Source organism: Nematolebias whitei, chromosome 2 (assembly GCF_014905685.2).
Source record: "Nematolebias whitei isolate Nwh7 chromosome 2, NemWhi1, whole genome shotgun sequence".
Taxonomy (NCBI): domain Eukaryota; kingdom Metazoa; phylum Chordata; class Actinopteri; order Cyprinodontiformes; family Rivulidae; genus Nematolebias; species Nematolebias whitei.
In genome coordinates this window covers 26,326,227-26,349,952 of record NC_056499.1, presented here as the reverse complement: position 1 = coordinate 26,349,952, position 23,726 = coordinate 26,326,227, and the positions used below count along the sequence as shown (strand labels likewise).

The 23,726-nt window shown below is 42.4% G+C and overlaps 5 protein-coding genes across 6 annotated transcripts in view; 3 read left to right on the top strand and 2 right to left on the bottom strand.

Annotated features, from left to right (window-relative positions):
- Window positions 1–7,714, bottom strand: part of LOC119430147 (WT1 interacting protein) — a 50,462-nt gene extending 42,748 nt beyond the window's left edge. Inside the window, exon 1 of the mRNA XM_037697586.1 lies at window positions 6,328–7,714. Coding sequence (XP_037553514.1) covers window positions 6,328–7,714 — 1,387 coding nt within the window. The remainder of the gene's footprint in view (window positions 1–6,327) is intronic.
- Window positions 7,715–11,163: 3,449 nt separating this feature from the next.
- Window positions 11,164–13,579, bottom strand: sdr42e1 (short chain dehydrogenase/reductase family 42E, member 1). The gene is made up of 3 exons (XM_037697584.1): window positions 13,500–13,579; window positions 12,544–12,614; window positions 11,164–12,299 (listed from the first exon to the last, which is right to left on the bottom strand). The coding sequence occupies exons 2-3, from the start codon at window positions 12,597–12,599 to the stop codon at window positions 11,201–11,203; spliced, it is 1,155 nt and encodes a 384-aa protein (XP_037553512.1). The 5' UTR covers window positions 12,600–12,614; window positions 13,500–13,579; the 3' UTR covers window positions 11,164–11,200.
- A 604-nt stretch (window positions 13,580–14,183) lies between these two features.
- Window positions 14,184–19,103, top strand: LOC119430146 (arylamine N-acetyltransferase, pineal gland isozyme NAT-10-like). Its single transcript, XM_037697585.1, has 2 exons — window positions 14,184–14,199; window positions 18,226–19,103. The coding sequence occupies exons 1-2, from the start codon at window positions 14,184–14,186 to the stop codon at window positions 19,101–19,103; spliced, it is 894 nt and encodes a 297-aa protein (XP_037553513.1).
- An 891-nt stretch (window positions 19,104–19,994) lies between these two features.
- cnep1r1 (CTD nuclear envelope phosphatase 1 regulatory subunit 1) lies at window positions 19,995–22,616 on the top strand. Of its 2 annotated transcripts, none has more exons than XM_037697583.1 (6): window positions 19,995–20,019; window positions 20,501–20,572; window positions 21,535–21,608; window positions 22,094–22,203; window positions 22,324–22,378; window positions 22,485–22,616. In XM_037697583.1, exons 1-6 carry the CDS (start codon window positions 19,995–19,997, stop codon window positions 22,524–22,526), a joined length of 378 nt encoding a protein of 125 aa, XP_037553511.1. In that variant the 3' UTR covers window positions 22,527–22,616. The 2 variants fall into 2 exon arrangements, with proteins under 2 accessions (XP_037553511.1, XP_037553510.1); XM_037697582.1 differs by having other exon boundaries at window positions 19,995–20,030; window positions 20,500–20,572.
- A 327-nt stretch (window positions 22,617–22,943) lies between these two features.
- heatr3 (HEAT repeat containing 3) overlaps window positions 22,944–23,726 on the top strand; it is a 23,563-nt gene continuing 22,780 nt past the window's right edge. The window contains exon 1 of the mRNA XM_037693980.1: window positions 22,944–23,313. Coding sequence (XP_037549908.1) covers window positions 23,126–23,313 — 188 coding nt within the window. The 5' untranslated portion in view covers window positions 22,944–23,125. The remainder of the gene's footprint in view (window positions 23,314–23,726) is intronic.

Genomic DNA, 23,726 nt, shown 5'->3' with positions numbered 1-23,726 from the left:
CTCAATAATCCAGGTAGAAAAATCTAAAAAAGTTTAATCTGGTCCTCTGGACATTCAAAAACCCCCAAAACAAAACAAAAAAAAATGTAGAAATGTTTCGACTTTCATCCGAAAGACTTCCTCAGTCTGAGGTGCTGTATTCAGCTCAGTCTTATAAATAGCACCTTCTCGCAGTGGAGCATAAAAGGAGCATAAAAAGCTGAAATTAGCAGAAAGAAGTTAGAAGCATAAAAATGTTGTAGTTAGCAGAAAGAATCTGAAAGGAGCACAAAACAGCTGAAAAAAACCCCGCTGAAATTAGCTGAAAAAGTAGCTGAAAAAAGTTTAAATTTGCAAAAGGAAGCTGAAAGAAGCCGAACCAGAACAAAATGTGAAAGGAGCAGTAAAATGTTGTAAACAGATCTAAAGATTTGAAGGGTGTAAAATGAGATCAATTCATTTTCTATGAGGAATAAAGTGGCAGAAAAGGCTAAATATTTCAAAAACTAAAGTTGCATCAATACCAAAAGTCATAGCAGGGTTGTCCTGAAAGAGCTGAACGTTTTGACATGATTTATTGAAACAGATTGAAAACTGCAGGACGAGAATCTCACCGAAAAATGAACAGAAGAAAAAAATGGATTACAATAGTGTGAATGCTTCATAAACATTCACACTATGGCTAAATGCAAGAAATTCTAAATAGCATTTTTTTTTATTATAGGGGCAACAAAAAGTAAATTTAGCAACACATTAACAAACAAAGGAACAAAAGAACTGAGTTGAGAACTGGATCATTCTGTAAACAAACAGATGAAGCTGCAGTCTGCCGGTGAATAAAGTTAACTTGGCGATATATTTCTAGAGGAACATCACAAAGAGTTTAAAATGTCTGAAGACTCACCACCCCAGAGCAGCGTTTCACACACAAAATAAAAAAAACTAGTCTTAAATCTTATTTAAGAAGTTAACACATTTAACGGTTCAGCGCAGGCACAGTACATAACAGCATCTTGAGTGCACACACACACATGGTTGTTGTCGTCCACATGTGTGTGTCGGACCTGTGCACGACTGCTGCCATTATAATTCTGGGCAGGTGATCAGACTTGACCCCCACTAACTATGTCTGGCCCGCCAGCCAGGATCGTGTGCCAAGTGTCTGGTGTTGCCCGACTCCCCACTGGCTGGTTAATGAAGGGCTTTGCAGGGAGGGCGGTGTCAGGGCTGGTTGGTGCTGGAGAGGAGGGACGGCGGACGGGGGTGCGGGGTGGGACTCACTCTGCTTCTTTTTTTTTTTTGCGAGCTTCCATCGGGCCAGCTGTTGATTCACAGCTCTTTCGCCACCACAACAAACAGAGGCCACACAAGGGGCCGGCAGTGTAACGCAGCCAGTGTGGGACGCTGGCAGGCATCTCCCCTCCACCCCCCACCAGAAAGAAGACCCAGTGATCAATTTCTACACTGTCGCTACGGAAACAGAGCTGTCTCTATTGGGCTTGGACTGAGGAGAGTCTGACTGCATTCTTCTCTCTCCCTCCCTTTCCTCTATCTATTACCACCTCTATTATCTCCCCTGCTCTTCTTCCTCCGCCACCCCTTCCTGCCTTCCCCGTCTCTCCCTCCTGTCTTCCATCCTCCTCCTTTCACCTGCCTCTCTGGAACAAATCAACAGCTGTCTCCGCCTCATTCTGAGCGAGCGTACTTTCTATAAAACGAGCCACTGTTCACTGGCTGCAGACGCTTGTCTGACTCCGAACTCAAAAAGGTGGACGGCAGCTTCCTCGGCAGGCTTTTTGTGTCTCTGGAAGGACAAACACGTTCACGGTCAACGTCTCACAACACCACAAGACACGGTGGATCCTTAGACAGCTTTTAAAAAGTTGCCTCTCAGATACAGTGAAACAAAACATTTCCCGTTTCTGCAGGAACTCCCACAGCAAACTCAGTCCCAGTCCATGCTGCATTTTCAACAAACCACAGTGATCTGAATGGCCGAAGGGTGTGTGTGTGTTCTGCCAGAACAGAGGGCTCCATTCAGCTCCATGCCGTGCTCCGCAAATGTTAGCTCTGCCAACACATTAGCACTGCCCTGCAAAGCATGTCTGATCAGCCAAAGGGGTGACCTGTTAGTGTTGATGCAGCATAAAGAACAGGTCGAATAATGAATTGTAAAATAAGAAATAAAATCTGGACAACAAATCTCATAATGATGGTCAACGTGACCGTAGCAGGGTTAGGCGTGAGGAAATTTTCCAGGTTGTCCAGTGGACAACCTCTTGACAGAATCTGGTTGTCTGCCAAAATTTTTGGTTGTCCGCAACCTTTACAATAAAGAAGGCAAAAAAAAAAAAATAATAATAATCTCAAGACAGCTGTAATTTAATAAGTATACTGCACTACAGACAAAGTTGACTATATACAAAATGTTTTCAGTCAGCCATAGTGTGGTCTGCTTGGAGTTTCCAAGCTCCTGAGTGGCAGACGTTTTCAGGAGCTGCTGGAGTGAAACTTCCTCGTTCTCCTCATCATCATCTAGACATCAGACTTTGCAAGAGGCATTCACAGCATATTTAAAGAGTGAAATCTGAACTACGTATCTGAGAGACTTTTCCTGCATACAGTTCGCTTGTCAACACCACCAGCCTGATCAAGAAGGCACATCAGAGACTCGATTTCTTCAGGCGACTGAGGTGAGCTGGTCTGGGAAGCTCAGTCCTCACCTCCTTCTACAGGTGTGCAGTGGAGAGCATCCTGTGCTCCAGCATCAACGTGTGGCATGGAGGCTGCTCAGCTGCAGAAAGAAAAGCTTTGCAGAGAGTGGTGAAGGCTGCACAGAAGACTGTTGGAGTCAGTCTCCCCACCATCACAGACATCTCCAGATGCAGGAAGAGAACCACCTGCATCATGAAGGACCCCACTCACCCAGCACACACACTTTTTGCCCCACTCCCCTCAGGCAAGAGGTTGAGGAGCATTAAGTGCAGAACCACTAGGAACAGGTTCTACCCTGAAGTTGTTAAGACTCATAAATCCCTAACCAGGATAATCACTGTAAGGGAAAAATAAATAAATAAAAGGAAAATCAATGTAATGACTCTTTAATTCAGAGATTTGACTTTTTCTTTACCCATGCTGCTGAGTTCTTACCTTAAGATGCTTTATTCATACCCATCTGCTCACAACAGACTCATGTTCAGGCTGCTGTTTAATACACCTTATTTATATCATATGATTATTGTTTGGCATGTATCTTAGATCCTTGTATACCGTTTTCTTTTTTTTAATGGTTTATATTATTGCTATTTTTGTGTGTAACTGGGACCTTGAGTACATAATTTCGTTCCATCTCATGTACCACATGTGATGTGAATGACAATAAAGAACCTTGTCAAAGGTTCTCATGTAAATAAAGAGTATACTGTGTACATGATGACCTTAGTAAAAGTACACAGTACACTGTGTACATGACCTCAGTAAAAAGACACAGTACTGTGTACATGATGGCCTTAGCAAAAGTACACAGTATACTGTTTACATGACCTTTGCAAAATAGCAAAAGTACACAGTATACTGTGTACACAACCTTAGCAAAAGTACACAGTATACTGTGTGCACGACCTTAGAAAAAGTACACAGTACACTGTTTACATGACCTTTGCAAAATAGCAAAAGTACACAGTATACTGTGTACACAACCTTAGCAAAAGTACACAGTATACTGTTTGCATGACCTTAGCAAAAGTACACAGTACACTGTTTACATGACCTTTGCAAAATAGCAAAAATACACAGTATACTGTGTACACAACCTTAGCAAAAGTACACAGTATACTGTTTGCATGACCTTAGCAAAAGTACACAGTATACTGTGTGCACAACCTTAACAAAAGTACACACAGTATACTGTTTACATGACATTTGCAAAATAGCAAAAGTACACAGTGTACTGTGTACATGATGACCTTAGCAAAAGTACACAGTATACTGTGTACATGATGACCTTAGCAAAAGTACACAGTATACTGTGTACATGATGACCTTAGCAAAAGTACACAGTATACTGTGTACACAACCTTAGCAAAAGTACACAGTGTACTGTGTACATGACCTTAGCAAAAGTACACAGTATACTGTGTACATGATGACTTTAGCAAAAGTACACAGTATAGTGTGTACACGACCTTAGCAAAAGTACACAGTATAGTGTGTACACGACCTTAGTAAAAGTACACAGTATAGTGTTCTCTAATGAAGTAAGAAGACTTTAAGCTGCACCATCCAGACCAACAACATTCTGAAGGAAGAGGGTTTTAAACAATTGTTCTCTACTTTACTTTTATGTCATTTCAATGTTTTTAATTGAGGGTAGTCAGATATATTTTACAAACTATAGCTCATAAAGTCATTTGCAGAGTATAAATTAACAAAAATTATTATGTATAATTTGTCAGACTGACAAACTGATTATTTCGTTCAAAGGGTTTATACAGTATTTACAGGATTATTGCTCATTATAGTAATTTAATCCTATTTATTTTTCATATTTGACCATTTATTAAATTACATTAATCACAGTAGTTACCTCTTAGTATGGGTCTAAATATAGTCAAGTTTAGCTCATCCAAACATCAACAACTTGTTATTAAAGCACTGTAGAATTGAATTTAGCTTATGATAAACACCTGAAAGTGACTCTCACAGAGAACTTTGTGAGTTTAAGGTGAAAATTAAAGTTAAACGGAGACACACGTCTTTTCTGTAATCTGGGGCGTGGGGGGAGGGGGGCATGCGCTTGTTGCACATATCTGTAAGATGATGTCGCTTCTAACACATTAACATTTAATACAAAGTTAGATATAAGTGTCACGGGGAGGTCGGGGTGTGGAGCGGGGTAAGGGGGTGGGAGTGATGGCGTATCATTTCTGGTATCTCCCCCTGTCGACCCCTGCTTAGTGTGAAGTTAGACATTTGTAAGCAAAACTTGTGACCAGGTGCACCTGTTAGCTGTTTGTTTACCTACAAAAACAGCCAAAGTGACTGAAAATCAGCCCACATCAGGTGTGTCCATTGAAAAGCTGTTCGGAATCAATAGTCCAATAATTCTGAAGTACTGGTACAAACTTGCTCTCAGATTTGTTGAGTAAACTATAATGCAGTGCTTTGTTTACATTGAAGGCTTTCCAGCATTTCAGAATTACATATCAATATATCTGTAAAACTACTGGGAGTAATCTCAGTTTGACATGTCAAAGAAAACTTTACGTCTTTGACTTCACATGAGCACCTTTAACGTTCTGCAAATAGCTCTGGAAGACAAAGCATGTCTTGAAACGATCAATTTATGCACAGAAAATAAAATTACCCACGTTTTCCAGTCTGCTGGAAAGTTGGCCAGTTCAAGTCAGTGAAATGCATTATGGGTACACAATGCTAGTTTGACAGCGTGAAGCTCAGTCCTCACCTCCTTCTACAGGTGTGCAGTGGAGAGCATCCTGTGCTCCAGCATCAACATGTGGCATGGAGGCTGCACAGCAGTCTGTTGGAGTCAGCCTCCCCACCATCACAGACATCTTCACCTCCAGATGCAGCTAACCGAATCACACTGTGGATGCATTTCTTTTCAACGTTGGCGACTGGTTTTGTTGTTTTTTTAGTAGTATTTTTAGTATGTTTTTAGTATTTTTGCTGCTTGCGAATCGAGACGGTTCTTCTCATCCTAAGCGTTGTTGACCTTGTGTTGATTTTGCATATGACAATTAAAACTAACCTGCATCATGAAGGACCCCACTCACCCAGCACACACACACTTTATGCCCCGCTCCCCTCAGGCAGGAGGTTGCGGAGCATTAACGCGTAGAACCACTAAATCACTGAAATTCCACTTTAATTAGTGATTTGACACTTTATCTGTGCTGCTGACTTTTTACCTTTAAGCTGCTGTATTCATACCCATCTGCTCACAACAGACTCATGTTCAGGCTGCTGTTTAATACACCTTATTACATTACATTATTATTGTTTAGAGTACATCTTAGATCTTTGTATACAATTTATTTTTTTATACATTATATTTTTGTTATTTTTGGGTGTAACTGGGAGCTTGTGTACACAAGTTCGTTCCACCTCATGCACCACATGTGACGTGAATGACAATAAAGAACCTTGATAATCCATCATACACCATCTAAACTAATGCCTACTTCCTATTTACAAATTACCCAGTGAGAGATGTTAAAGATGGACACAAACATTCAGGAGCTCATGGACTTCATGAAGAAGCAAAGAGCATTTTCTCCAAATCCTAAATGAAAACACTGACACGTGATGAGACATGAATGAACCTACCGAAGTACTCCTTCTTCATGTGCATCTCCAACTCCTTCTCCAGCTCCAGGGTGAGCGCCTCCAGCCGTTTCTCCGCGTGGCTGGGCCCACTCTCTCGGCAGGGGGTCACCTGGTAAGGTAACTTGAACCTCTGTCCCGTGGAGGCCGGTTTACAGGACACCCCGTAACTCAGCGAGGACACAGCCGGGACGAGCTCCACCGTCCCGCACGTCTGGGCCTGCAGCTGCGGGGGCTCCGTCACCACCTGCAGGTGGATGCGGGTTGGAGTCCCGCCGGAGTCTCCGAGCTCCTGCAGCAGGGCGTCCTCGTGCACGCTGCTGCCCAGCATGGACGAGCGTGGGGAGGGCAGCTGCAGGTCCGGGTAGGCGCTCATCGAGCCCCTGGAGCTGCGCGAGCTCCTGGAGCTGTGGCTGGAGATGCTGGAGCGCGGACTGAGCACGCAGTTGTTGGTCCCGGTCCCGGGTCTGGCGCTGCCGTCCTGGCTGCAGATGCTGGAGCGCGGGCTCGCCAGCGGCGCCGCGTGCAGGATGGCCCCCTCCAGGTCGTGGTGGTTGACCGCGGGCCCGTACCGCGAGTCGGAGTAGCTGGACCTCGGGCTGGTGGTGAAGGAGTACTGGCTGGCCGTGCTGGACCTGGAGCTGGTGTGCCGCTGGTCGTAGCCCATGCTGATGCCGCTGGTTCGGTTGCTGCTGGGCTTGCTGCAGCAGTCGCAGCTGTTCAGGCTGGTGCGCGGGCTGGAGTGCTTGCTCGTGTCGCTGGCCGTGCTGGCGTAACTGGAGCGCGGGCTGAGGACGCTGGAGCCCTCGCAGTGGACCAGGCTGGACCGGGGGCTCGTGTACCTGTCGTGCCCGGGCACCGCCAGGCTGGCGCGCGGGCTGGCACCGAACCTCCCGTCGTGGCTGCCGGTGATGCACACGCTGTTGCACCTGTTGCCGGGCGGAGGCGCCGCTTTGTGCAGGGCCACGCCGTCGAAGGCGGAGCCGGTGCTGTACCTGTGGCCCTGCACCTCCAGGGAGTACCTCCGGTGCCGCTCCGAGGAGGTGCCCGAGTAGCACGGCAGAGCCACCTCGGACTTGGTGCAGCAGCCCTCCTCGTCGCCGAGCTCTCTGTGGGGCGCGCAGAAATCCACGGGCACCGTCCGGCTGCAGCTGACGGGACGCACGGGAGCCGCGTGGAACACTTTATTCCCGGAGGTGAAGTTCTCCACGGTGTGATGCTGCCGGTGCAGCGAGGAGGTGCCGTTCACCGGCTGCACCTCCGCCGGAGCAGAGAAGTCCAAGTCGGGGCTGATCACCAAGTCCCTCCTGGTGGCGTACACCCCGTCTTTGTAGGCTTCGTACAAGGACAGGTCCTCCATCAGTCCCAGGTCTTCCTGATAATGCTCCATGTCGAGGAAACGAGTTGAGGCGGCGGAGAAATGAAAACAAGTCGCCGCGGCGCAGCCCCGGTTCAGCCACAAAAACCCACCGGCGGAGCCACTAAACCTCCATCCGAGAGCCGCATCGTCCTCTCCTGCTTCCCTCCCTTCCCCGTGAAAAAAGAAAAACACAAACTCTTTCTCACAGTTTCGGCCCCGACAGCGATACGTTTTGTCAACTTCAGTTTTTGTTAAGTTGAAAGGTCTTTACAGTCAATGGCGCGCTGCGCGGAGGAATTTCTCCTCGCTGGCTTCACCCCCCCTCCCCTCCTTCTACTTCCAAAATCTCTCCCCTCTCTCTCTCTGGCTTTAGCAGAAGTTCGAGCAGGCTGGATAAATACGCACGCCGCGAACGAGCCCTCTTTGTCGGCGTGTTTTGGGTCGGGGACTTGTTCGCGTCAAAGGAATGCGAGGAGGGAGACGGGTAGTGCTGCGCCTCTCTGGAATGTGGTTAATGCTGCAGAGAAACAATGATTGCGACCAACTCAGCAAGGGGCTGCGCACTGAACACTTTAGACAAGGGGAGGTCTGAACTCATCCAAGGCGGACTGAAAGCCTGCACAAAGCACGCCTCACCTGGTCCGACTCCTGCACGAGCTATAAACTGCAGTCAACAGGTTCAGGAGGCGCTTTAAACCCCCGTTTGTCCAGTTCTTATGCACATATAATCTGCATATAATCTGCGTGGTTTAATCTAAAAGATGCAACTTCTGAATACCAAGAAGTAACTTTATCTTAGTCATAACAACCCTGCAGTTACAAGTAAAACTGAAGGCAAGGTGAACCAGAGATATTGCATTATGCAGTGTGAATGCTTATTGCTGAAGATCAGCTGAAAAACAGCTGAAATTGGCTAAAAACACACTGAAATGTAGCTGAAATGGAAGAACAAACCTACCGTATTTTTCACCCTATATGTCACAGGTTTTTTGCATAATTTGCATGCCCTGTGACTTATAGCTAAAGCAACTATTTATGGATTTTTACCCATATGTATAAACTAATTTGGGCAGCTGGCCCGGACCGAAAGTCCTAGGGATCGATCCCGGTCACTGCACACCTTGTGGTGTCTCTGGGCACCTCATCACCAAAATGCCCCAGGGGCTTCCAGTAGCTGCCCACTGCACCACCTGGTGGTGGATGGGTTAAATGCAGAAACTAATTTCGCCATTGTATGAAAACAGACAGTGATGACATTGAGATGACATTATTATTATTATTCGTTCTGACTGAAAATATTGGAACACTAACATTTTCAGCAGCTAGATGGCATTCGAGGTGTACAGCATGCTCATTACATGCTGTAATAGGTAAAAAAGTGGCTATTAATGACACAATCGGCTTGCCACAACCTGCCACCGTCATCTGCCTGGAGTCAAATCAGCTTCATTTCTCTGCGCCGCCCTGTCGAAATGCAGCTGATTTGACCATTAAAGTGCAGTTATTAAGTAAAAGTTCAACTGAGACACACCTTTGCTATAAAGTTGAGCAAACAAATAATTAGTTTTAAGTGTTAATCTAGTCAAATTATTGTTAAAAGTCCTCCTGTGCACGCTCCTGCGGCCGCCATTTGGCAGCCGATCGATTTTTGGCACAACACCGGCCCAAATTTACAGACTGTCAGCAGTGACGCGTAACAAACGCGACGTGTTAGCGGTGACGCATAATAGATGCGACATATACGGCGAAGCAACGTATTTATGGATTTTTTCACTTTATTATTTGGACTGATGCGACTTATAGGGCGGTGCGACAAGTACGGCGGAAAATACGGTAAGTTAGAAGAACACAGAAAGCACATATATTGGCTGAATTTGGTTTAAATAAGCAGACATGAGCACAAAAATAGTAAATTAGCTTAAAAAAAAGCTGAAAATAAGCAAAAAATAGCTGAATAGTAGCTGAAAATGCAAAAAGCTTAAATTATCAGAAGAGGAGAGAGCACAGTTTTGCTCAGTTAGGCTAAAAGAAGCAGAAATGAGCACAAAATGTGGAAATTATCTGAAAAAAGCAGAAATTTGCAAAAAACAAGCGAATAGTAGCTAAAAAAGCAGAACAAAGCTTAAAATTACCAGATGTGAAAAAAAAAAACCACAATTGTGCCCAATTAGGCTAAAAAGCAGAAATGAGCAGAAAATGGAAATTATCTTTTAAAAAAAGCAGAAATGTGCAAAAAACAGACCGCTGAATGAATAGTAGCTGAAAAAGCAGAAAGAAGCTTAAAGTACCAGAAGGAAGTGAAGCAGAAATGAAAGTGGAAATTATCTGAAAAAAGTAGAAATGTGCAAAAAAATAAAAAATAAAACTACTTATGAATGGTAGCTAAAAAAGCAGAAAGAAGCTTAAATCGCCAGAAGGAAGTGGAGAGCACATTTTTGCTGAATTAAGGTGAAAAAGTTGAAATGAGTGCAAAAATGTGGAATAAGCTGAAAAAGCTAAAATTAGCATGAAAACATCTAAATAGTAGCTGAAATAGCAGGAAAGCTGAAACTAGCAGAAATAAGCAGAAAGAAGTTAGAAGCACAGAAATGTTGTAGTTAGCAGAAAGAACGTAAAAAGGATCACAAAACAGCTGAAAGTAGCTGACAAAAAGTTTAAATTTGCACAAGGAAGCTGAAAGAAGCTGCAGCAGAACAAAATGTGAAAAGAGCAGTAAATTGTTGTAAACAGATATAAAGATCTGATGGATGTAAAATGAGCTCAATTCTTTTTCTATGAGGGAAAAAAATGGCAGAAAAGGCTAAATATTTCAAAAAGCTAAAATTGCACCAATACCAAAGTCACAGCAGGATTGTCCTGAAAGAGCTGAACGTTTTGATGTACGATCTGTTGAAATAGCTTGAAAACTGCAGGATGAGAACGATGCTGAAAAAAATGTATGGAAGAAAAATGGATCACAATAGTGTGACTGCTTCATAAACATTCACACAAGTAGGCAAAAAAAAAAATCTCCTGAGTTTTTTAAATTAATTATAAAGTAGTCTACAACATTTTATCCTCAAGGTCATTCCCATTTCATCAAATGACTAAACTGCCCATTTTCCACTCCATCAGTTTAATTATGAACATTAAAAGTGATTACAGCAAATAAACAAGCATTTGACATGTTTTTCAGGTTTTATTAGTTAATCGTACAGTTAAAAATGTAACATTAAACAGAACCAGGTCGTATTTATTCACCTTTATCTGCACAGTTTACCTTAACAAAAATTAACTGGAAAAAAAAGAGGTAGCATCTGTTGAGCCCTAAAACCATGAAATACAGATTGGTCCCTTATCTGGTGTTTCAGAATTTCCTTTTTTTGGCATTAAAAGATGTAATCTGTCCTCAGATGTTGTGTGTAAGAAAATCCTTTTGAAACAACAGAAAAATTGAATCAAAAAGTGTTTTTTTTTATGAGTCTGCCTTGATTTTTCATGTCTGAGTCGGATGATTTGTTTTGTTTCAGCTCGTCATCAACTGCCAACAGCTGGCAGAAAAGAAAGCGCCGCAGCAACAAAGACACAAACCAACAGGACGTCAAAGACTAATCTACGCATGAAGGAGCGGCGACTCTTCTTCCCGTGTCCTCTGCTTCTGAACCACTGCACCACCTGGTCCAGGTTGTGCTCCTGCGGCTCATAACCGAGCTCTGCTTTGGCTTTGGCCAAGCTGAAGTAATGCGTGACGCCAGTTTTATACACCTCGGTGCGCGTCAGCAGCGGCTGGAAGTTGTAGAAGGGGCCAACAAGGTGGTGAATCATTTCTGTGAGGAAAGCGAACAAGTACACGAGCGAGATAGGAAGGCGAAGTTCGGGGAACCGATATCCTAAACCCTCGACCAGCGGTCTGAAAAACTCAAAGTTATTGACAGGCCTGCCGTCGGAGATGAAGTAAGCCTGGCCAGCAGAGCGGTGCTGCTTCTCAGTGGTCAGAGCTTCAGCTGCTAGCATGTGGGCTGACACCAGGTTATCCACATGGACAAACTCCACCAGGCTGCTGGGACTTCCATAAACAAACCTGAAGATCCCCCTTTCTATGTAGCCAACAATCCTTGGCAGGTGCCTCTGCTCGCCGGGCCCGTAGATACCTGCTGGACGCAGGGCACAAGTTCGGAGCACTTCAGGGCTGCACCGTAGCGTCGTGCCGTTCGCCGTTAGCACCGCCATCTCCGCAATGGACTTGGTTCTTGAGTAGTGGTCAGGGTGAAGAGGGAGAGGTAGATAAGGCAGGCTCTCATCCCCGTTCTCGATGACTTGGCCTCCAAACACCACGTTGAAGGTGCTGGTGTACACGAGCCTCGGCACTCCGCGCTCGATGCAAGCTTTCAGGACGTTCTGGGTGCCTTGAATGTTGACGGCCTCAATCAGACTCCTGTTCAGCTGCTCCCTACCAGACATGCCATAGGACGCCAGGTGGAACACACAGTCCACACCAGCAATGGCCTTCTCAACTTGTGTATATTCACGTACGTCACCACGCACAAACACGACGCTTTCAGGAACGTCTTGATTCGGAGGGTTGGTGTCAAAAAGAACAATCCTGGCTCCTTGTTTATGCAGAGCGCATGCAAGCCTGCAAATAAACAACTTAAGTGTTAAGGATTATGTTTAAGCTCGTGCAATGGCATCATTTACCTCAAATCAATGACAAAATTATCACACCCGTTACTACAATTTAGGCGTTTAGTGCCAAAACAGCTGCAAAATGACACAACAGTGCCATCTTGTGGTCATAATACAGGTTTACACAAATCAATCCTACTGTTCCTGGACATTATTAACAGGCTAAAGTTAAAATAACATGAACATGTTCTTACCGACAGCCAAAATAGCCACATCCTCCAGTTATTAAATATGTGTTTCTGCTTTCCATCGCACAAAGGAGAATCTGTGAGTAATAATAATAATAATTTATTCAATTAATTTGTACTGCACTTTACATTTTACAATCTCAAAGTGCTACAATATAAAACTTCTAGAGAGTAAAATATGGACTACAAAAGGACAAAAAAAACAAAGTTTTTACAGAATTAAATGAAAATTAGAACTGCACAAAAAGCAAGACTCATAAAATACAAGCAAAAAACAAACAAACAAATTAATTCAACCTTTATTTAAAAAGGTTAGCCCCATTGAGAAAATAAAAAAGGTCCAATGGTACACTATCACTGAAATTCAACAGATGTGTTTAGTTTAAACAATTAAAAATGTTAAGGCTCAATAAAAGTTTGAATGAATTCACAAGCTCATTGCAAACATGTATTTTTTAAATTTTGCCAATGACTTGTTAAAAAGGATTGTAATAGAAGCAAAATAAAACTTGTTTGAATATTTTGGCCAAATTCCAGAAATTGAATCACATATTTAGCATAAGCTTCTTGTTAAACAGTTACTATAATTTCCTTTTAATAATAATTGAAAAAAAATTACAGGATGCAAAACAGTTTATATAAATATATGTCATATCCTTAAGTTTCAGTGTTGTTGAAGCTGAATTTCGATTGCATGCTGCATTAATTTAGTTTTTATCAGAATTGAAATTATGTAGAATATGACAGCAACAGCAACCTCCCTGTGAATTATTAGTGTGTAACGTTCATGTTCCGTGTTGCGTTCAGGCGTTACTGCGGTAGAAACTACTGAACGTCGCGTTAATGTGCAGCATGCTCACACGGCTACAGCATATCTGCAGTCTGGACGCTAGCTACTCATAGATGACACTGACTTCATTACAAAAATTAAACGAGTGAAACGTTAACTTTCTGTGACTCACTTTACACAGCAGCGTAAAACTGGAGCGAGGTGATCACACTGACGTTTACAGTTTGCTGTGCTGTCCCGTCCCGGTGAACACGTGATGTGCACGTGATCCCGTAAGGCAGGAAGCACAGTCAGGCTTGCTTCAAAATTAAAGATGCTAAAACAAAATATAACGACTTGGGACTGATAACAATGTGGCATTTGCTAATATATTGACAGTTTAGTACAAAAATTGAACGTAGATGTAATAAAATGTGGTTTTATGATTACAGCTTTAGAAATACATTTGACTATTATTTGTTTTGAAAGTTTTAATCGACCGTTGAAATTTGAATAACTTCCGGTTTGTCATATACAGCGGTATTACTCATAGATCAATATCTATGGGTATTACAGTAAAATCTACTGAGGAACGGTGCGGTTCGTATTTGACCTTTGAAAAATTGCGGTTCGTATTTGACCTTTAGAAAAATTAGTGCAAACTCACTATTATATTTTAATAACTTCAGTGAGTTTTGAAAATGCTTTAGTGCTTTAGAAACGGAGCTAAATCGCGCATATTTTACAGTATTCGACAAGCAGCGCCTCTAGTGGTCATATTTTGATCCTGCGTGTAAAATTCACGTCCAGCTCGAAAAGTTGTTTTCACTTTCACGTCAAGCTCCAAACTGCGACATTACTCACAAAACTGCAGATTATGTCTCAGTCTAAAGGTAAGAGTGTTTTTAAGAGTATGTGCAGTTATTCAAAAGTTATTCTGTGAGGTGTAGTTTGCTGTAGGGCGAGGCAAAGGAGCGTGTCTGCAAAAATGTGTTTTTATTTCAGTTACTAAATCTAGAAACTGTCCTTAACATTTTTTTTTAACATCTTACCTCCCCATCTGTCTGGTTTCAGGAAAGAACACAGCACAATGACTGCTTCGCTGTAGGTTCTTAATGACGTCATTGAAGCTCTGGATGCTATGCACTTTTCTTAGACCTGTCTAAAGCTTTTGACACTGTGGATCATGACATCTTGTGTCATAAACTCTCAGAAATTGGTTTCTCAGATCACACCATTGGTTGGTTCTCTAACTATCTCTCAGCTCCGAGGCAACTTAATGGTCCAATTATCTAGCTGTTAAAAAATTGTGTACCACAAGGTTCTGTCTTTGGTCCCACCCTCTTCACAATCTACATAGATAATCTAGGTCGGACCATCCCTGATGCATCCTTACATTTCTGTGCTGATGATACAGTTGTTTACTGTTGTATTACAGTTTACTACCAATACAGTTGCTAAGGTTTTCCAGCTTTTGCAAGCTGCTTTTGACATCATCCAATCTGATTTGTTCCGCCTCAAACTTGTTCTAAATGCAGACAAAACTAAAGGGATGCTGTTTACAAACAGGAAGTCTGTCCCAGCAGTTCTTCCTATGATTATATTTTCGAATGGTGTTCCTATTGAGTTTGTCGATTCCTACAAATACCGTACTTGGGTATTTTAGTCAATTCACATCTCTCTTTTAAGCCCCACGCCAAAAACTTGGTAAAGAAACTGAAAGTTAAACTGGGTTTATTTTTCCGAAATAGATCCTGTCTGACTCTGAACGCTAGGAAGCGCCTTGTAACTGCGACTTTCCTTCCCTCCACTGTGACATCATTTATGTTGTTCAGTTTTGTTTATTGGTGATGATTCTTATCTGGATTAATTATTTTTATAATAAAATTTAAAATGTAAATTCAGTTTCCTCCTCATTTGGTATAATATTGTGATAAGATTTTTCTGTAACAACAAATTCTACGATTATTAAAGACGTTAATGAAGCTGTCGCTGGTCAGTAAACTGACCCCTGATCTGTTCATTGGATCATGAATTCTTTTCTGAAATGTGAGAAATGAACACTGATTTTTATTTATTTATTTTTTGTCTTTTTATCTAATAAGGTATTCAGTCAAATAGTTAAACCAACTTTATTTCTTTTTTCCTTATCCTGCTGTGTGACATAACTTTGAATCGTCTGGACAAACTCCACAGTCGCTGCAGCTTCAGGCCATGTTTGAAACTCACGTTTGATAACGCATGAAAGATAAAACCTCGGCGGGAGATCTGCATCTCAGTTCCCCTTTTGTCTTTGTCTCATATTTTCTTCAGCCTAAGAAAAACATTTTTGCCTAGAGTTTGGTTTTGTATAGCCCAGCAGAGCATGAAAGACAAAAGACTAAAGATAAACTTAAGAAAGTTAAAGAAAACTTTTGTACTTTAAACTTTAATAGCTAAGCCAACATCACATCACGCCAGCGTGCTCCTGCAGTGGTTCTGCTCCGGACAAACCGAGTGAATGATCATCCACCAGCTTTTTGATCCGGCAAGGAACCGTCTACTTGCTGATGAGAAAACAGCCCTTTGAGTCTGGTTATGAATCGATTAGCAGGAACGATTTGTTTGTCTGAGGACCAGTTCTCCAGGGAATACAGAAGGCAGTGATGAGTGCTGAAGGACTCCGGTGACTCATCGAATGGCTGCGTGGTAAATAAAGGGTGTCCAGTTTGTGGAGGAGGGTTTTGGAAGTGGTTCTCTAGATGACGTCATAGTTGAAAATCGGATGGATTGTCATTTTTTTTGCAGTTTGAGTTAAGTTCAAGTTCAAGAATCTTTATTATCCCCGAGGAACAATTTGTTTCACAGTCGGTAGAGATATAAAACATCTATACTAGACAAGACATTGATATTAAAATAACTGTACAGAAATCATCATTGTTTGTTGAGAAGCCTGATAACTACAGGGGAGAATGAGTTATTCAGTCTGTTCGTTCTACATCTGGGCAGCAGATACCTGCGTCCAGATGGAAGCAACCTGAACTCACCATGGAGTGGATGATCAGGATCTGCCAGAATCAGCCTGGTCTTGTTCACTGACCTCTCCCTGTGTAGGTCAGTGAGGTTCCGTAGGGCTATGCCAGCAGTTCTGCTGCACATCCTGACAATCCATCCATTATCTTTACCCGCTTATTCCATTTTGGGTCACGGGGGTCGCCGGTGCCCATGTCCAGCAATCACTGTGCGAGGGGCGGGGTACACCCTGGACGGGTCGCAAGTCCATCACAGGGCCACATAGAGACAAACGAGACAAACAACCATTAATTCTCTCACTCACACCTAGGGACAATTTAGAGTTACCAATCAGCCTAACATGCATGATTTTGGTCTGTGGGAGGAAACCGGAGTACCCGGAGAAAACCCACGCATGCACGGAGAGAACATGCAAACTCCACCCAGAAAGGCCCCCGGACCGGGGTTTGAACCAGGGACCTGCTCGCTGAGAGGCAGCAGCTCTACCAGTTGCGCCACCGTGCTGCCATCCTGACAATCCCCGAAAGTTTGTTCCTATTTTTGCAGGTCAAAAGTCCAAACCAACACATGAGTTAGTAAAGATTTATTCTGGAAGAGGAATGTTGTTCTGGATTTTGGAGAGCAGAGTGTTGATTTGAATTTCAAATGAGGGTGAAGGGTCGAGCCAAATCCCAAGAAGTTTGTAACTGCTCACAAATTAGATCTCTGAGACATCCAAGGAGAAGATATAATCCATCTGTCCGTCCATTATCTGCTGCTTGTTCCAAAGTTGGGTCGGGGGTGGGGGGGCAGCAGCTTGAGCAGGGAGGCCCAGGCATCTCTTTCCACAGCCACCTCTTCCAGCTCTTCTAGGAGGACTCCAAGGTGTTCCCAGGCCAACCGAGACACATTGTCTCTCCAGTGTGTCCTGGGTCTTCCCTGGGGTCTCTGTCCAGTCTGACATACCTGAAGCACCTCCCTAGGGAGGCGCCATGGGGGCATCCTTACCAGATACCCGAACCACCTCAATTGGCTCCTCTTGATGTGGAGGAGCAGTGGTTCTACTCCGAGTCTCTCCCAGATAACCGAACTTCTCACCCTATCACTAAGGGAGAGTCCAGCTACCCTGCAGAAGAAACTAATTTCAACCGCCTGTGTCCACGATCTCGTTCTTTCGGTCACTCGCTCACGACCATATGTGAGGGTAAAAACGTAGACTGACCAGTAAACGGAGAGCTTTGCCTTACAACTTGGCTCCCTCTTCACCACAATGGACCAGTACAGTCCCTGCAATACTGCAGACGCTGCACCAATCCGTCTGTCTTTGGTTTAAACCTCTCTTATTTATTTGTAATATTAAATTAATTTATATGTACACTAAATGTGTAGTTAACGTTAATTATCTGTTTTCTTTACAGTTCTGAACATTTTCGAGTTTAAAGTTTGTTAAAATTTTCTCATATTCCGCTTTTCCTATGGTACCAAGCTGTCATGTTTAAACATTGAGCATGTTAATGTTTTCTGTTTGTTTTTGGAAGTGGCATGGTATTTTTTTTTTTTTTTAAAAACAACCTCATTTCTGTGCACAAGAGAGTGTATTTGATCAGTTTACACCAGTAGTTTTATGGAACAAGCCGTGGCTCCGTTCTTTCTAACCATCAAGAAGTGAAAGCCTCCTCCTCCTCGCTGAAGGTTACCTCTTCTTTCTGGTTCATTCAGTGTTGCATAGCTCAGTGTAAGCGGGGAGGTTCATTTCACTCATGATATTTGAACAACTGCTGCTACACTACAGTTCACTATGATTACAAATTATTTAATGCATTGATGATGTGATAATTGTTTTCCTGTAAGCACTTACTCTGCAGGGTTTTTATTACAAGTTTGGAGCATTAACTCAACAATTTGACCCATTATTCTGCATTTTACAGGCAAGATGAATTTGAAGGAGTACTTCCAAAGGATTGGTTTCCACAGCTCCTGTCATAAAGCGGATCTCGCAACTCTGAAGTTGATCCACAATCTGCACGTCATGTCCATTCCGTTTGAAAACCTCAGCATCCACTGCAGTGAGAGGATCGTCATGGACCTGGAGGTTATTTTCAGTAAGATAGTGAGGAGCAGCCGTGGAGGCTGGTGCCTCGAGAACAACTACCTGTTTGGATGGGTGCTGAGAGAAATGGGCTTCGACGCCACCACGTTGGGATCCAGAGTGTTCAATAGTATCATCAGTGACTTTGGTCCGGTTAGTTCTCATCTCATTCACAAAGTCATCATTGATGGGAAGGCTTATGTAGCTGATGTAAGCTTTGGGGTGTCGTCTCAGATACGGGAGCCTCTGGAGCTCATCTCAGGGATGGACCAAGCACAGGCAGCGGGGGTGTTTCGTCTCATCGAAAAAGGGGACACCTGGATCCTGGAGAAGACTGGTAGAAAACCAAAGGTCCTCAACCCTGAGTTTGCCAACTCCAGTCTGGTGAGCAGGGAGGAAACAAAGCAGATCTACTGCTTCCTCCTGCAGCCTTGTGACAAGGAGCATTTCTCAGCAATAAATCACTCACTTCAAACAGATCCAACCTGTCTGTTCACCAACAAGTCCATCTGCTCGTTGCAGACACCTACGGGATTCAAAGCTCTGATTGGCTGGACCTACAGTGAGGTCACCTACAAACCTGAGGAAGAGACTGATGTTCTAGACATGAGGAACATTGCAGAGGATGAGCTTGAACAGGTTCTGAGGGAGCAGTTTAATGTGAAGCTGCAGAACAAACTGAAGCCTGTAAACAGAAAAGCTTCCTACACCTTATAGATAGATCACTTCTCTATCTCTTTTCACTATGGCTTTTAAATAGTGGCAGTGGATAAAGAACCGCAGTTTTAATTGTATTAAACTATTTATTTTGTGATTTTCTCTGAACTGCTTTGACTCGTGTCTTCTGCACAATAAAACAGTATAAAATATATGACTGAAAAGAAGCTAAATAAAAAAACATCAATGCAACTTTAATTTTTTTTGTGTGTGCCTGTTTTCAATTGCCAAAACTGTGGAATAATTATGAGCATTTTAATAAAACTTGATTTTCTTATGAATGTAAAAACAAGAAGGAAATATGAAAATACAGAGAAAATGATTATAACTTAATTAACAGAAAAATAAATTGTATAGTTTTGTATGCTGTGGTTTTTATAACAAAATCTATAAAGAAAGTTGCCATTCTGCATGGATGAATAAGAAAAATAAAAGCCAAATGGTTGAAACAAATATTTATTTTCTGAATAAATATCTTGTCAAAACAGACAGCTTTTCATGGCAAAACTGTCAGAGCAAGGCACATTAAAATAAATTTGTGCACTATTTTTCCCACATTACATAGTTAAACATGGAATTTTTTTCCCTTTTACAGGTTTTATTTAATTTAGTTCTTGTTTTGTGTCATCATTTACTAGCGAAAATTATGTGCCTTTAGGCAATCTGTAATAAAGTGCTAGCTACAGCGCCATCTCGTGGTCAGTAAACCAAACCACTATTTTTCACGAAAGTAAAGGCGGAGAGTAAAGTTGTTCCGCCCCTAACGTTTTATACCAAATCAGATTCAAGTTTGACATTTAGGCCATTCTGATTGGTCTTTTGGCCTGTCCGTCAGCTAAGGCGGAAACGCACACAACCAATCAGCAAAAGACTGCTTCAGACGGCTCAAAGATGAACTCCTTAGAGCAGGCCGAAGGTAACAAAAACACTAAGCAACTTAATTTAATACATTTTTAAATGTACTCTAACGTCTCATCTAGACTTGTACTAATACTTAAAAATCACGATATGAAGTTATAACATGATAGTTTTGCGTAACGTAACGATAGCTGACAGATTTATCTGCGAGATTTAGCTTTTTTGCTAACTGACGAGAGACGTTCTGTCATTGCTTCATACAAACTTAGTTTACTCATATTTTGTTCACCGACTGCTTATTTAAATTACGGTGTGTTTTAGTACCTAACCTTGTGGCTCAGCCAGTTTTCATGCAGTTTGTTTTCACAGTATGAATAAAATGACCATTTCGAGTACTGTAAATTGACTTTAACTGATGATGACATAATTTTAGTTGTCTGACTGTTTTGACTCTCAATAGAAAAAAAAAGGTGAAAAGCCACAAGTCTCTTGATGCTGGTTTTGAATACAGCATTATAATGTTTCCATTCTTTGGACAGATCTGAAGGCCTTTGAGAGGAGGCTGACAGAATATGTCTCCTGTTTACAGCCTGCAACAGGCAGATGGCGAAGTAAGTACCCTTGTCTCTAAAAGCCTCCTACATGGAGAGGAAATAAACTAATTTTACCAAAGTATTAGAATACTGTATGTGCAACAATGACAACTTTGAAACAGCAGTGATTATACATATATTATTGTTAATTAGAATACAAGATGCTGCCTCAAATGGAGGAGTTCAAGTATCTCGGGGTTTTGTTCACGAGTGAGGGAAGAATGGAGTGTAAGATTCATAGACGGTTTGGTGCAGCATCTGCAGTATTGCGGACTCTGTACCGGTCTGTTGTGGTGAAGAGGGATCTGAGCTGAAAGGAAAAGCTCTCTGTTTACCGGTCGGTCTACGTTCCTACTCTCATCTATGGTCACGAGCTCTGGGTAATGACTGAAAGAATGAGATCATGGATACAGGAGGTTGAAATGAGTTTCCTCCGCAGGGTAGCTGGACTCTCCCTTAGAGCTAGAGTGAGAAGTTCACTTATCTGGGAGAGACTCGGAGTAGAACCGCTGCTCCTCCATGTCGAGAGGAGCCAGTTGAGGTGGATTGGGCATCTGGTAAGGATGCTCCCTGGGCGCCTCCTTAGGGAGGTGCTTCGGGCATGTCCAACTCGGAGGAGACCCCAGGGAAGACCCAGAACATGCTGGAGAGACAATGTCTCTTGGTTGGCCTGGGAACACCTCGGAGTCCTCTCAGGAGAGCTGGAAGAGGTTGATGTGGAAAGAGATGCCTGGGCCTCCCTGCTCAAGCTGCTGCCCCCGCGACCCGACTTCAGAACAAGTGGAAGATAACGGATGGATGGGTAGAATACAAGATCCATGTGTATTGTTATATTCATGTTTTGTGTGTTTAGCTCGTATATAGGAAGCGTTTCACTTATTAATCTGGTAGCAAAACATAACATTTCACTAATCTAAACAGAGATCTGTGTTTTTTTTAATTGCCATTGTTATACCGTGTCTCGTTCCTTCTTATTGCAGTGATCCTGATAGTGGTGTCTGTTTGTACAGCCACAGGAGCTTGGAACTGGTTAATAGACCCGGACACACAAAAGGTTTGTATCACTGGAAAAGGCAAGACAGCTCATCAGGTTATACAGAGCCAAAACACTGCGCTGCGAATGTTGGAGGATGACAAAACAAACAAGAAATACATGACTGCTGCTTTTCTCAACCTTCCTGTGGTAACAATGGAATCATAAACTCGTTTTGAGATAATTGTGTATGCAAATGTAATGTTTTAATGTGACTTACAACTTATAACAAAACAAAACCAAGCTGGGTTTCAAATATTACATAAACTGGTTAGTTATTTTGTGTATAAATATATCAACATTTTTATGTCAAACTGCTTTTAATCACTTTGTTATTTTTTTTTATCAAAAACTCGATTCTTACTTTGTTAGAGAGAGCGAGAGAGACTTGGTAGAAAGATAGTGTTCTCAAATATATTAAATGTTTTCATCATCAGCAGTGTTTAATTCACAAATTTGCTTACTGTGAAAAGTGTTTATTAGTCTTAATGCTTCCTGTCCTGCAGGTCTCTTTCTTATCATCGCTTTGGAATCATCCCTTCTTCACCATCAGCTGCATCACTCTAATAGCTCTCTTCTTTGCTGGGATACACAAACGAGTCGTGGCGCCCTCAATGTATCCTTTTCTCTGCTACAAAAGATATGGCAGTCGTTTGGTTTCTGAGTTAAGCAGCTTCACGGTAAATGACTCTTTGTTCATGTTGCTGGTTGTTATCCATAACCTTTGTCTCTTCAGAATTGCAGCCCGCTGCCGCACAGTTTTAGCAGAATACAACATGTCTTGTGACGACGTGAGTTAACTTCTCCCTTTTTTATGTCATGGTGTGTAATCTTTTTGTATTGGTTACACTTTTGAAAGCATATTTTAAATTTTTTTATATTGTGTGTTTTTAACAGACGGGGAAACTCATTCTCAAACCACGGCCGAACATCCAGTAACTACACTGTGGAGTGCTTTATTTCATCAAGTTTTGATCATTGACCTCCGGCTAACGAGTCATTCAGGCAACCGGAGCAGCAGTGAGGATTTTCTCATCACGATAAAAATGATGTTCAGTGGGAAAAACAATGAACTGAAAAAGCTTTTTTTTTTTTTTTTTTTAATAGTGTCGCTGTGTTAATGTCTTTATTGAAGCTGCTGATCCACTCACATCAGCTTTGATGTATTTTACACATTCAAGTGTGAGTGCAGGTGTGTTTATTTCTGTTTGTGATGTTAAACGTGTATTTTATTGAAATGTTTCTATTTTTAAAGCTATTTACATAATAATAAACTCACTAGGTGGGAACTTATCTCAGTTTTTCCCGTTTTGTTACCACCTGGCTGCTGTTGTCACAGTTTGTGTTTTTACGACAGCGTCACCGCTTTCCGGCCGACAGCGGTCGATTTACGGCAAGAGCGAATCTTCCACATGGCTCCGAACTGAAGCGGAGCTTCTGTGTTGTCGAGTTTCATAGCCGAAATTTACCACAAAAAAAAAAAAAAAACGAGACACGACGCAGAATCACTTTACATGACGGCTTAGAAACTGGTGGAAATGGGTAAAAGTAAAACCACGAAGTTTAAACGACCGCAGTTCAGCTCGGTGGGGCTGCCGGTGAACGCCGTGAAGGAGGTGGACGCTGCCGAGGAAGAGCACGACGAAGACAGCTGTCCAGCTGCAGAGCTGCTGGAGAGAGTAAGGACAAAATTATTGCTCGGGTTTAAATCCAAAGGTTTACACACGTCTTAGGTTGTGAGTGTCGTTTATAAGTGTCACTGACTTACTCGCCCTTTTGACAGATAAGTCCTTTCTCTTCCAAGTTCTCCTCCATGTCAGACTGAAGCTTTGATGTTTAAATAAACAGCAGGGAGCTCGATCATTTCAGAGTGAAATAGGTCATTGTTTAATTATGGGGAGAATATAACAGCAGGGAAAGAAACTAAAGCAAAATTTCATCCATGACACCTGCACAAACTGTAGAAACGAAATGCACAACAAAGAAGAACATAGATTTTCATAGTAACTTCTGGAAAGTATATATAAACAAGTAATATATAAATTACCAACAACATCAAAATAACTTAATTGTAAAGTAATTCGAAAGGTGGATTTTAAAATGTGTTTATCATTTCTTCCATGCATTAAAGATGTGAAT

Bases quoted from the DNA above. Each gene is read 5' to 3' on its own strand.
- cnep1r1 (XM_037697582.1), top strand. From the start codon at position 19,995: ATGAACTCCTTAGAGCAGGCCGAAGGTAACAAAAAC. The intron at 20,573-21,534 runs GTAAGTACCCTT...TTCTTATTGCAG, and splicing joins TGCAACAGGCAGATGGCGAA to TGATCCTGATAGTGGTGTCT. The intron at 22,204-22,323 runs GTATCCTTTTCT...TTGTCTCTTCAG, and splicing joins CGAGTCGTGGCGCCCTCAAT to AATTGCAGCCCGCTGCCGCA.
- sdr42e1 (XM_037697584.1), bottom strand. From the start codon at position 12,599: ATGGAAAGCAGAAACACATATTTAATAACTGGAGGATGTGGCTATTTT. The intron at 12,300-12,543 runs GTAAGAACATGT...GTTTATTTGCAG, and splicing joins TGTGGCTATTTTGGCTGTCG to GCTTGCATGCGCTCTGCATA.